The following is a 14,452-nucleotide window of genomic DNA, read 5'->3' on the forward strand; positions in this document are numbered from 1 at the left end:
GACATAGAAATGTTTTATTTTCACTAAAGAAATACGACTGAAGTCAATTACATGAAACCTACCATGAAAATAGATTTCACTAAAAGAAGTGTCATTGCTTGGTTTGGTATTAACACTTCAGTAGGTTTCGAGAAATTAGTGTTAGAAAGGTGTTTTTGGTAGCCATCAAACTGAGCCAAGCTGTCAATTAAGTAAGAGATATGTGGACAATAATCTGCATAGGGTCCACAAAGCCAGGAAAGCAGACCATTCGCGGACCCAAATTTGAGAAAATACTCAAACACCCAACTTCTCTCCTTTTGTCCATTTCGGGTCTGTGGAGCTGAAGCTCTCTTATTGGCTGGATGCAACTGGAAGAAAAAGTCTGCTGCACATTTTGCTGTGGGGTTCACGGCCCCAGTACAGCCTAAGGTCCGAACACCAAGATCAAGGATCGGAAAACCTATGCACAAGTGACCTGGCAACCTGTGGTGGGTTGGACCACGGCCCAGCTGGGAGCTAGACCAAGGGCGAAATCCGTAGCACATAGCGCAAGGCCATATTGCCTCAGGGGTCGGCCATCCACAGCAGGGTGGGTGCAGGACCTGGCCAAAGGACAGAGCCTTCAGCCATCCTCTACATGGTCAAAGGCCCTGCATGGAAGGGGGTAGCCAGACAATGAGGCCCTATGACCAATCCGTGTTGCACATGGCCAAAGGCTGTGTGCAGCAGTTGGCGACTGCCCATGGTAAGTTTGGGGCAGTGCAGGATCAGGCAAAATTTAGATGCAGTATATGATAAAAAACACATGCACTGAAAAAATAACGTTTATGAAGTTATGGTTAGGATTGGTCTAACATCTTCAGGTATATTTGTTTTTAAAAACTCAGAAAATCACTTTAAAAACCACAGTTAATGAAGAGTAATGAATGTGATTAAATGCTTTTTTAAAACAACACTAAAATGTGCAAGTTAAAGAGCACTTAACAATCTACAACTATCACAACAGGCGTGCAAACCATAACTTGCACATCATGCTCAATGATTAGTACCTCACAATATTAATATCAATAGGCAACAACATCTAAAAGCACAACGTAATTAAATAGCAACACATATTCAAATCAACAAATAATGCTACATTCATAGTCATTTTTCCATAGTGTTCATGGTAATATGATAATTTCATCTTTAAGATTCACAACATTGCATTTGGCACTGGTGTAACGAAACTTGGGGGGGCCACCCTGCAAGGTACTTGGAGGGGTCCTCTCTGGACTAAATCAGGAGCTCGCCGGCCAGAGTCCTGAGCGGAGGGCCCCCCCCTGGAGCTTGTGGGCGGGGGCACCGATCCGCGGGGGCTGTGTTACGCCGCTGGCATTTGGGATGCGTGTTACAGTTTGCGCAGGTTGACTGGATATGGCCTTTCCCTGCACACCATGCAAGAGGGCCTAGTTATCCCCTAGTAGGGGTGTGAGCACTTGGACGTGCATGCATCCTGGCAGGCCTGGATACTTCTGATTTGAATTTGGAATCGGTTTCTTAAGCCAACATGAAATCATCCAGTTCATTTTGCGCGGTGCGTTTTTAAAGCATTTTTGATAGATGCTTATTTGCAAGGTAGATATATAACTTGATACATGTGTAACATTATATCTGGCAACTTTGCTGTTCACATCCTATAATTATAAAAAAAACACATTTCAAGGACTTCCCAAGATTACGGAGACATGCGATCTCCAGCTGCAGGACAATCTTGCCATGTAGGCTCCCTTGGTATTCTAAACTTACTGCCTTACCTCGGCCCAATACAACTGTTTACGGTGGTATGTCTGCGCACAAGCTGTTAAGACCTTCGTTTGGGGCTGTGCTTAATTTTAACTACCATACTTTACCTAAATGAAAATAAATACCTATTCTTATTGGGCCTGGCTTGACCACACAGCTGTCAACAGAACGTATGTGATCAGCAGAAAAAGACCTTCAAGAAATACAATTGAGGGAGAGGCTTTGGCTTCATTCACTTATTGTTCTACCTTGCCACATCATTTGATTGGGCAGATGTAATTTGCTTCTGCTGAAAAGAGTTCTTGCACTGCACTTTATGCCTTGTTGGAAAGCTCAATGCAGTAGGCTATAGCTGGTAATGATGACAAGCTAATGATGCAATACGTCAAATGACAGATTTGATCTGTTTATGATGAAAGGGAGTTGGCTTAACATATTTATTGTGAAAAGCATACAATCCTTTATAGAAGGTCTGTTATTACACTGCATTAAAGCCTTGAGACAGATATTGTGTTACACTGAATCTTAAAGATTACAGTAGTAGGCAAGTATATATTGTTTTGTCAGCTGTACCTTTGCAATTATTTGGAATTTTATACTGGTTTGTCTGATGGATACATTGAGAACAAGCATTTGCAATGCAAAGGTCTCGCATTTACGCAAGACCTATTGCATTGCAAATGGTAGGCATCACGACAACGGGAGGGAGGGCGGGGGGGCGGAGAAGGTATGGACAACGGAGATGGAGGGCCGGGGTAGAAGGCATGGACAACAGGAGGGCGGGGGGAGAAGGCACGGACAACGGGAGGGCAAGGGGGGAGAAGGCACGGACAACGGGAGGGCGGGGGAGGGGGGAAAAGGCACGGACAACGGGAGGGCGGGGGGGAGAAGGCAAGGACAACAGGAGGGCAGGGGGGAGAAGGCACGGACAACTTGACGGCAGGTGGGGGGGAATGCACGGACAACGGGAGGGACGGAGGGCGGGGGTTTGGGGGAGAAGGCAAGATAACGGTAGGGAGGGGAGGGAGTAAAGAAGACACCAAAGCATGTTGTGCCTGCAATTGGAGAACTTCATTAAAGAAAATAGTGCTTACAGACTAAATAACAGTACCATGTAACAAACGCAGTAAAGGGGCCAGTCGCCATGGGAGGTGACAAATAAAGGAGGAGGTACTAAGGAGAGACTAACAAGCCTATCGACGAATCAGAAGCCAAAATTTAGGACAGACGATGACGCAAGCCAATAGCAAATATAGGCGGGGAGTGGGCGGAGCTTCTATTCACCTACTCCTCTACAATAAGCCTTGCAGAGCAGCGCATGCGCGCTGGCTCTAGGCTTGGCCTAAAAATCCTGGGCTCAATACAGCAAGTATGAGTTGGTTATGTTGACAAGCCAATGATAAAGGCAATGCGTCTCACTGGCTTATGTGAACAATTCTATTAGATGCCATTTTATTATGATAAGTTATGACAAAAGCAGTGCTGCGGACCTATTCATAGTAAACAACAGAAGTTAACACCAATATACCTTTAAGAGTGGATCATTATTAAACTGTGGTAAAGCCTATTAACAGATATTGTGTCACATGGGATCTCACAGATTCCGATAGCAGGTAAGTGTTTTGGTGTTGGCTTTCCCTTCTGACTCGGGGGTTGCTTTTGCAACAGCATACAAAATACCAAAAATCAGTAAACTCACTATAAAGTATAAGTATGCCTTTGAGAATCAGGTTGATCGCTTGTTAAAGCATTAATACCACCAGAAAACATGTATTATAGGCATCCCTGTAAAAAATTATATAGATTTGTCTTATGGGCTCACCTCTTGTTGTGAAGGCACTGGAACATGAGCGATGAATTTCTGCTGGCCTTCCTCTCCATCCTTCTCTTCACCACTTTCATTATCAGACTGCAGAAGACAAACCGCTTGCAATTAATATTACTACTGCTAAAAAGCTGCCAAGTGTGTAGATAAAAAGGAGCCGGATGCAACTCCAACTATTCAAACTCAAATATAACACAATATGAACCACAGTGCGAGTAGCAGCATGGGCCAATAAACTATTTGAAACACATCTAAGACAGAAAACTATTTTTGACAGTAGCTATGATTTGGAGAACAGCTAAAATATCATACTGTAATAGCTTCACTTGGAAACAATTGTAAAAAACAATCAATTGTGCAGTTGGTGTCGTTTAAAGTATCCATTTTTACTGGTAAAATATAAAAACGTTTTGTTCTTTTGAGCGGATAGTTATCGTTGAAATAGAAGATTGGTGATTTAACAATATGTGTTCCTCCGTGGGCCCCAAACACTAACTACTTAGAACAGAGGTAACAGTTCCATTTCAAATGAAGGAGTTTGTATTTTTTTTTTTATCTGATAGCCAACACCAAAACAATTGCTGAAAGCATGGGTGTTTCTGTTAAGACCATGGGGCAGAGAACTTCGACTTTTACAGACATTTTACCATTTTTTTCCTCAGATGAAACCGTTGGAAATCTAGGACAATGTTTTTTGACACAGAATTACAGTAACACTGCCTTCAGATTGGCATTATTCTCGTTTTCTGTATGGCACAAAAAAGGTCCAGAATAGATGAAAAATGAACATTTTCCACAACATCTGGTTGTGGCTTTATTCTGGGATAAATGCTCTTTTGCGGGCTGCACGGTAAAGTATGGAGGTGCAACTGTTCATGCAAATACATCTATTAGAGGTAGAACTAAGATGTTTAGCCCCTTGGGTTTCCGCATATGCAGCTCTTGTATTTGTATAACTGATTCATCATGCATTTTCCAGTATTTTAAGCACATTCTATCATAGTTGCTCTTTCATTTCAAAAGAAGATGGTGTTAGATGTTTCGAGGGGTCATTGCTTACGATAACATTTTTCAAAATATAATAAATAAGTTAGTACACTAGAAGATAATTTTGTCTTTAAGATCAATAAGCAAACAAGATACAAAACAACTGGATGAACCATCCACCAAGATACAGAGGTGTCCAGTGACGAAGATTCTCTTGAACTGGATAGAATGGGTTTAGGGTGAATGTTGGGGTCGTCAGTTTGCGCCATCATGAAACAGAAGCCTCAAAAAGGTGGGTGGAGGAAATGCACACTGGAGACAGCTAAAATGTTATGGTACATTAAAATGAAATTGTTTCTGGTTTTAGGGAATGATCTAGGGAGGAAGTATCTTATTTTTCCCTGGGATCAGAAGCTTAACGAGGAGACCCAGGAGATGTCAAGTTAGATTTCCTAAAGGGTTACAAAGTGTAATGATAAGGCTGTGGATGAGTGTTCATTGGAATAAACCTGAACTAAGAATTTACTTTGTGCTTTTCCAAACTACTTACTCAACATATCCCATCAAATAAACATGCAATTTAATCATCTCAGAATTCGTGTCCTTAATCTTGTCCATCCGTTTCCAATAGGATATGAATTACTAATTGCAAGTAGTAGTAATGTAGTGAAGATTGTTGAGTACATAACTAAAAAAAGTTCAAAAAAACTATTTGCCTTTTAAATAGTAAATGGAACAAGACTGGATTGAAACGGGCTGAACGGTGATCATTGAATTCTGTAATAAGTATTTTACTGTCTTCAACTGAAAATGCTGTGTCTATCATTAGTGCATTCCTATAAAATGTTACAATTCTGAACTTTGATGAAAAGCTCTCATTGTTAAATCAGATGGAAGACTTGCTTCTGTGCACGTGAAAAGTTAAAAGAGAAGTTGAAACAGCATGTTCAGAGTTACGTTACAGTGTGATCAGACCCTCATGCCAGCAATAATGCATGGTAGCGCTTCTCAACGTTAGCTGTAAGACCATCCCGTAATTAGATTTCGCATCAGTTCATAAGAATGTTGTAATAATTTCCTGTTAACAAGGAACACGTTCTTAAGTACTGAAAACATTTAGAATCTCCACAGCAAAGCAAATGCTAAAACCACAAAAAGGCCATCACTATCTTAGCTTACTTTGTTTCACTATCAATTGGCCTTGAAACTGTCCTGCCATTTACAGCAGTGTATTTTGTACCCTTTTAATAATCTTCAAGTGATATCTGAAAAACATATTTTCTCTTTAGCTATGGAATATTCGAGCATTTTTAAATCGTTTTTTCACTTTATGTTACCCGAACGTATTCAGTGCAATACTTCTTGCATATTTGTTTTTGTTTCTTCAATTCAAGCCATGCACATGCTCGATAAAAATGGCGACAGAAGGAATCCTAATGCATATGAGTTTTATCTGACAACTGAACGAAATTCCATAATATGTGAAGCATATAAACATGCTAAAATCCTAGGACTGCGAGTTGTAAGAAATTGTATATTTTGGGGTGAGTGACTACCTACCTCAATGAATAAGCACAACTCTTATCAACGTGAACTTAAGTCACTAAATTAATCTGAGCTCAACTACCTGGTAGCTCTGGCGCAGACCAGACAGGCTCAACCTAGTGCATTGTGTAAAGTATTTATCCAGTACCAAAACAGGAATAAAGTCAAAACGCAAAACAATAAATACTAAATCGAATTAGAAAAGTCAAATTTACTAAACAAAATGACAAAACACCAATAAGGGGAGCTGGAGTTATAAATGTTTAGAGTTTTAAGAAGAAATTGCGCCAAAAAGCACAATGTGCCAATGATAGCCATTGACTGTGCTGGTCCAGGACCTAGGTACAATTTAAAGCTGACAGCGATGAAGTGCACGTCCGATACATCAACAAGGTTCGCCCTGGTCAAATATTTTACCTTCTGACTTAGTCTTTTAAGTCCCAATCCAACAGAGAAGTACACTTCTAAAGCTCCCAGGACGCCAGTGGAGGCACTTAAGAGACTCACAGGGTGTTAGGTAGAGGCCAACAGAAGGATCCAGTCCAGGTCCAGTTGCCACAGGTGAACTAGGTATTTCTAGGAAAAGGTTTCTTGCAGCTTGCTACATCCCTGTAGCCACAGGAGTCATCCAAATGACCCTTGGAGTGCACTTTGTCCTGGGTACAGGAGGGAGCAGGTCGAGTCTTTCAGGGCTCTTCTCGGGTCACAAAAAGCAGGCCAAGTCAAGTTCTCTTCTGATCCATGACAGGTTCACTAAGTGTTCTGATGTGGGTGCCTGGAGATGTAAATGTAACACTTAATGCCTGGCACGAGCAGTGGGTACAGTGACTACTAGCCCCAGTCTAACCAATGGGGTGAAAGTTTCATCAGTAGTCACCCCTACCCACTTTTTCAATATTTCCTGTTTGCCCTACTACAAACAGGCCACAAATGCAATGTGTATGGGCATTTTCAAGGTTGCAAAAGCGTTTGGCCACACTAAACAGCTGTGTGTGTGTGTGTGCGTATTGGAAGTGTACTATGAAACTCCTAGAGTCCTCCCACATCCAACACTAAAATCCAGTTTGGAGCAGATACTGTACCCACAATAAACCTGGAGACATTAGTTTGGTGGACAAAAGCAACGTCTTCAGTGACCAGACAGTGGATGCACCAAAAATTGTCTTGACATCCTGCTCTCTCCCTTTAAAGTGCCCCCCAAGTGTTATATGTGGACCCAGCTGACCCGTCAAGCAGGATTTGACACTGTAGTGTCAAAAAGGATGCCCACAGCCCCCAATCAACATATTCTGTGGCATTGTTAGATCTACCATCCTTAGGGTGGTCTTTCCCCCAACCTTTTGCCGTTCATTTGTGCAGATTCTTTTGTTGACCTTAGGACTCGGAGCACCTTATCGCTAACCAGTGCTAAAGTGCATGTGCCTCTCCCCTAATCATGATGACATTGGTGTATACACGATTGGCATATTTGTTGTATTGGTATGGCCCTTTTAGAGTGGTATACTGTACTTCAAATGCTACTAGTGGGCTGCAGCACTGATTGTGCCACCCACACAAGCAGCCTTTTAAACTGGTCTCAAGCCTGCCACTGCAGGGCCTATGTGTGCAGTTTACTGCCACTTCAAAAAGGCATTTAAAACTACTTGCCAAGCTTTAAACTCGCCTTTTATTGCATATAAGTCACTCCTAAGGTAGGACCTAAGTTGCCCTAAAGACAGGGCGCTATGTAAGTAAAAGGTAGGACATGTACTTTTTTGTTTTGCATGTCCTGGTAGTGACAAACAGCCTATTTTGTTTTTCACTACTGTGAGGCCTACCCTCTCAGAGGCCAGCATTGGGGATTCCTTAATATACTTTTAAGCTGTAATTACTGATCAGAGAGCAGCAGCTTTTCCATGTTTGATATGTTTGGAATGGTAATGATAAATCCTCTTTACTGGTTAAGTTGGATTTAACATTACTGTTTTAGAAATGAAACGTTTAGAAAGTGGACATGTCTTTGTCCTTACTGCTCTTTGTGCCTGACAGCCTGTCTTCAATATACATCTGAGCTGGGTGACAGCTACACTTTGTGTATTCCCTCTAGACAGCCACAAAGACAGGAAAGGCTGGGTGTGACAGAAGGCTCATCTGTATTCTGATATGCTTCCTGGGCAGGAAGAGTAAGAGTTGGCTCAACTTACATCTGAATAGGCTGTGTTGTGTTATCATACAAAAACACTGATTTCAAACCCCGGAGGTGGCCTGCACATAGGACTGAGTTGAAAGGGATCTTTGAGCACTTCAGAGAGCTACTTTGAAGTCACCACCTACAACAAAGGCATTTTACTTGTATCTCTGACCCCCTGAAATCAACACTTCTGGATCTTGAACTGAGCCGCTGTCAGAGGGACTGCTGTGCTGCTTAAAGGACTCAACTGGACTGCTCTTCTGGAAGGACTGCTTTTCTGCTTGTTGCCCTGCCTGCTGCTCCCTGACTCTGCTGGACGGACTCTTCCTTCCCTTCAAATGATCTCCAAGGACTTGCTGCCTTGCCTCCTGTTTTCTGAAGTCTGAGGGATAACAAAAGAGTTCCTGCAATTCTGCTGGACTTTGCTTTCTGTGAGTTCTACCCTTGCCGGAGGGGCCTCCTCCAAGCCACAGAAGTGGGTACTGCAGCTGCTTTCATCAATAGACGAAGCATTGCATCGACTGCGTGAGAAATTCTGCTGCATCGCCCTTCGACGCAGAGGCAGCCCGGCGAAAGTGATTTCACAGCTTGCGCGGCTCGATGCCGATGCTCTGCACAGCTCAATGATGATGCATTGCCTTCATTTCAATGATGCTCTACGACGATGCAGCAACCAGACTGCATGGAAAAGATCGACACATTTAGCCCTCAGCATCAGCACTTTGCTCCATCCAAGGGACTTTCTCAGCCGGCCCAGTGTGGACCCTGAAGCTGGCCTGCCCTTCATTACGGTCAACCTGAACTTTGGATGTGCACTGGTTCCCCGCTACCTCAAGTAACCTTTTGACCACTAGTGACCTCTAAGCACAATTTTTGATTTAATCTTTAAAAAATCATATCTCGACTTCAACTGGTTGAAGTTTTCTTGTCATTTTGTTCAGATAAATATTCTCTATTTTTCAAAACCTGTATGGAGTCTTTCTATGGTGTATTCATTGTGTTACTGTGTGTGTGTGTTGCACAAATACTTTACACATTGCCCCTTTAGATAAGCTTAACTGCTCTGTGCCAAGCTACCAGAGGGTGAGCACAGGTTATCTTATTGCGTATCTAGCTTAACCTGACTAGAGTGGTGGTTTTTGCCTGGCTTGGATGCATACCTCAGCCAAGCAGGACTCTCATTTCTAACAGACGTTCAGAGGAGTCCTCTTTGCTCATTCAGGTCCGCTTACTATTTGCTCCTTGAAGGCATGTCACACATTTTGCACACCTATTCAAGGCTAATCACTGTCTGTGAGAAGCTGGAGAGCCACTGCAAATTAGCCCCAGGAACTCCAGGCAGGAACAAGGTACTTTTATAAAAGTTACTTTTACTTAATAATTATTAAAAATCCGACTTCTCCATTGAAAAGGATTAATAACTATTCAAAATAATTTAAAACTATTTTATGCCTGGTCCCATGCCGGAGATACAGTATTAATATTTTAATCTGTATTCTGGTTTTCTACATAGGGCAGCTAGGCCAGCCACAGTAAAATAGCTTTTAGGGCACTGTCAATGAAGGGGCAAGGTAATACCCCACTTTTAAATTCCATGACTTAAACCTTTTGACAGGCACAAATCTCCTTTATAAATAGTATGATTTTGACAGGTAGTGGTGCATGTTTTACGCTGCTACGGTCTATCAACAGTGGAAGGCCCGAAGTCATACTTGCATTGCCACCATAGTGGATGGCACAATAAGTGCTGCAGTCCACTACTGGTATTTAACTTCCAGGCCCTGGGTGCACCTTTTACACCATATACTAGGTACGTACAGGCAAATGGTAAAAGGGGAAGCTCAGGCACTTTACTACTGGTTAGCAAGTGGAAAGGGCACATATTTCAAAAGCCAGCAAAAATATAGGGTCCTGTGAAAGGCGAAAAATCCAGGTTGTCTATGCAGAAAAGGCGGATTTCCAACACGAGTAAATTATGAAGGTTTTGCCAAACCAAGAAACATTACTAGTTCCACTTTTTACCTTTTGAAGATTCCTGTTGGTTGTGCTTCATTCACTCTGCTCCCCATGAAGAGCAGAGGTTTGAGCAAAGGTAGACTTCTACGGCACCTTGTAAGCCACAAGTGCTCTAGAAGAGTGTTTCCATTAAAAAATAAAATCCTACAAAGAATGTATCTAAACCATCAAACTCACCTGCTAAAATTGTCCTTCTACAAGTACTCACCTCTGGTCTAATTTGATCTTCAGAGTCACTTTACATCCCTGACCCACTAAGGCACAGATATATATATATTCTTTTAAATCAGAACAGGTCACATTTGACAGTCCATATACATATGTGTTGCCAAGAATTTCTCAATGACATTCAATTTTCAACAGTGCAAATGCTGAATAAGTACATAGGGAATATGTGGATCTAGTAAATGTGACATATTATTATGGGAAGGGGATGCAAGCAATCTGTTTGAGCGTTGGATAGAACAAACGTAAACAACAAGAACCTCCTTTTGCATGCTATACTGTCAAAGAGCATTCCTGCCCTTTCTGGTTTGGTGCAGAGAGCAACCAAAGAGAAATATTTTCCTCTAAAGAGAAAATATGAGCCAGTATTGTAATTTTTCCCAAACTGCATGCAGCAAACTGACTCTTTTTGTAATAGACACTTCTGACTGTTTTTCAGACCAAGGTTTTCTGTTCTACTTCCCCTCCCCCCTCTATACTTGTCTCATCTATTCTGCTGCTCACTCTTGGAATCATGAAACTCCTGTCCAAATAAGCAAACCTAAAGCAAGTTCTTCCAGTTTTTTTTCATTCGAATTTGTCAAGTCACTGCCAAAAAAGGTCGCACTGTGTCGTGATTAGATCTGGCTTGACAATACAGCTGTCTATTGGACATATTGTCAAATATTCTTTAAGATATGCATAGGTTCGGCCCTTGGCTCAAACACATGAGTTATACTATCTCACATCATGCTAATGGCTATTACAGGAAATGCTTCCATTGGAATTTATGAGGGGCTATTTAACATCTGAAAAGTTCACTCGCTCATCCTGCTGTTTGTCACATTCAAATCCTCATCATATATATGCATTCTCTAGAGTAGGCAATCATATTTTGCTACTTTCTTCCAGATTTCGCAAAGCCAATAGGGCAATCTTTAATGTGCTAACCACATGTAAGCAGCATTTGTGAATGCTCGTGTTTACACACAATGACAGACTTTGCCAATCCTTGTTTGTTACGGTTATTCCTCAAGACAAAAAAAAACGATAACGTTGGCTATCAGAGAAAAGAGAAGGCAAAGTCTGGCCCCTTCGGTACCAATTCAACTGGCAATGCTGGAATTGTGACTAGGTAAGAACTGTACAAGTTTAGTTAGATGTAAATTGTTTGGCTTTTTTCCCCATGAAGACCAGTTGTTTGTGGAAAACACTCTCTCAAGCAAATGGACATTAGCAACTAATTCTGAAAACACATTTCCCCAGCGCTTTCACTTTAGTCCTGCTTCCTGAAATCTCCCTTGTATCACTAATCTCTTTAAAGCATTTCTTTGGGCCGTTCTCTTTGTCCAGTAAGTGGACATGAACTTGAGAAGATTTTTTAAAACTAAAAGATTTGTGGAGGTGCTTGATTCTTGTGTGCGTTGCCAATATTGCACCTTTGCCACACTTAGTCCCGGATATTGGTTATCACTAACTGCTATTATTTACCACACTTGAAAATGGTAGAAGTGCTGAATGAAGCTCTCCCGATATAGAAAAAGAAGTTACTCATAATAGTTAACTCTTAGGGATATGGCTTGTCGCTGCATTGGTTGGGGACGATCATCTTCTGTTAGTGGACCTTCCACTCCATACTACAAGCTTTCCACTGACTGTTACTGCAGGATCAGGTACTGCCACATTACCTGTGCTGAATTCCTGTCCTCACTTTGCCCTAGGCGATGGAAGAGCAAGTAAATGGCCCCTGCTCCTTTAATCAATCAGTTAGATGTATGTTCTTCAATCTTGTTTAACCTGAGACACAATGAGTTATTCTTTTATTCTGGGCCTCTCCTAATTTTGGTATATTTCCTTCTTACACTTCAACTCTCATATCCTGAAAGAAGTGGTTGGTCCGAGCCCTGTGGTGCCTTACCTGCGCTACTAATTCCCATAATGGCTTTCCCCAGGGGACCTTCTGCAACAGTTCTGTATTGCTTGTCTTTTGGAGTGTAGCCTGTGTGCTTTGAATGTGGATGAAATCTGCATGTCGAACATTATCAGGAGGACTGGGGTGGTCTTTTAGTTTTTGACCCCTGCCTACCAAGCTTTCTTGTAATTACCTTCTCTTCATTAATGTCTGACATCCTAGACTTAATATTGTGACTATGATTGTTGTCAGTTCTTCTAAGATGATCAACGCTCCCCCTTGAAAGGGTGTGTTTATTTCCCCATCGGTCACCATATCATCATGAATGACCAATGCATCTTGTGTGTGCTAGCTCAACAGACTTGGTTCTATCGTACATGCTAATGGAGCGATACTGCAGACTGATGGCTTGAAAGCACCCCAAACAAACCTTTCTACATTCTTCCCTCTGACTCTTCCCCTCCAAAATCCTTTTACTCATCCAAAAGCCTCCTCCTACTGCTATGACCTCCAAAAAAAAAAAAATTTCTAATCCTTCACTCTTCTATCCCTCCACTATCCTTTTCAATCAAAATAACGGAATAACAGGTTCTCTTCTCAAATTCCATATTCCACTATACTAATTCATCACTAATCCTTTATGGGTTCCAAAGTAGTGTGCTACTTGTTAATAAAGCGTTTCAACACCCCATGAGGGTTACAAGCGCTATATAAGTGCAAATCTTTTTCCCTTTTGCTACCCCCTCCCCAACCCTTCTCAATCCAAATAACTGACTAACATATCCACCACACAAAATGCTTTCATAATTCACCATACTTATTCAACACTAATCCTTATGGGTTCCAGAGTAGCGTGCTACTCGCCAAAAAAGCGCTTCAAAACCCCATCAGGGGTAGCAAGCGCTATATAAATACAAACCTCTTTCTCTCTTCTATCCCGCCGCCTACCCTTCTCTATCCAAATACCTGAATAACAAATCCCCCACTTAAATGATTTCATATTTCACTATACTAATTTTCAATACTAATCCTTTATGGGTTCCGGCGTAGCGTGCTACTCGCCAGAAAAGCGCTTCAACACCCATCTGAGGTAACAGGTGGTATATGAATGCAAACCTTTCTTCCCCTTCTATCCCTCCGCTATCCTTCTCACTCCAAATAACTGACTAATATCCACCACTCAAATTACTTTCATATTTCACCATACTAATTCACCACTAATCCTTTATGGGTTTCCGGAGTAGCGTGCTACTCGCCCCCCCAAAAAAAGCGCTTCAATACCCCATCAGGGGTAACAAGCACTATATAAATACAAACCTTTTTTCCTCTTCTATCCTTCTGCTATCCTTCCGAATCCAAATAACCGACTAACCTATCCACCACTTAAAATTACTTTCATATTTCACTATACTAATTCAACACTAATCCTGTATGGGTCCCGGAGTAGCGTGCTACTCGCCGAAAAAGCGCTTTGACGCCTCGTCAGGGGTAGTAAGCGCTATATAAATGCAATTACAATACAATACACTTGAGGTTTTCTACAATGTGTTTAAATATATTGTGGACTGCTCGATGCTCCCAGAGCCAACTCTGTGCAAACTGTCCTACTGTTAAATCACTAGAAGTGCTGCAGTCCAGTAGTGGCATTTAACTTTCTGGCCCTGGGTGCACTTTATACACCATATACCAGGGACTTACAGGCAAGTTAAATCACGAATAGGTCAATTAACCAAGAACAGGAACTTTACAGCTGGTTAGCAGGAAAAATCCAGGAACAAATATAGGATCTAGGAAAAGGTGGAAAATCCAGGGTGACCACGCAGAAAATGTAGATTTCCTATACAAGTAAATTAAGGTAAGACTGCAAAACACAGGAACATGGCGAGTTCTACTTTTCACCATTCTTGCTGTTTCCTCGGTGTTCTGCTTCCCAAGTGGAGCAGTTTTCAATCCTCCATGTGTGTAGCAAGATTCCATCCTTAAAGTCTGCATACAAGGATATGGCTATTTGACTCTTACCCTTCTG

The 14,452-nt window shown here is 41.8% G+C and overlaps 1 protein-coding gene across 1 annotated transcript in view; it reads right to left on the minus strand.

The window, feature by feature from the left end:
* ISY1 (ISY1 spliceosome associated protein) overlaps positions 1-14,452 on the minus strand; it is a 301,684-nt gene that overhangs the window by 16,158 nt on the left and 271,074 nt on the right. The window contains exon 10 of the mRNA XM_085624847.1: positions 3,590-3,676. Within this exon, the coding sequence (XP_085480973.1) occupies positions 3,590-3,676 (87 nt within the window). The remainder of the gene's footprint in view (positions 1-3,589; positions 3,677-14,452) is intronic.

This window comes from Triturus cristatus, chromosome 9, assembly GCF_964204655.1.
Source record: "Triturus cristatus chromosome 9, aTriCri1.1, whole genome shotgun sequence".
Taxonomy (NCBI): domain Eukaryota; kingdom Metazoa; phylum Chordata; class Amphibia; order Caudata; family Salamandridae; genus Triturus; species Triturus cristatus.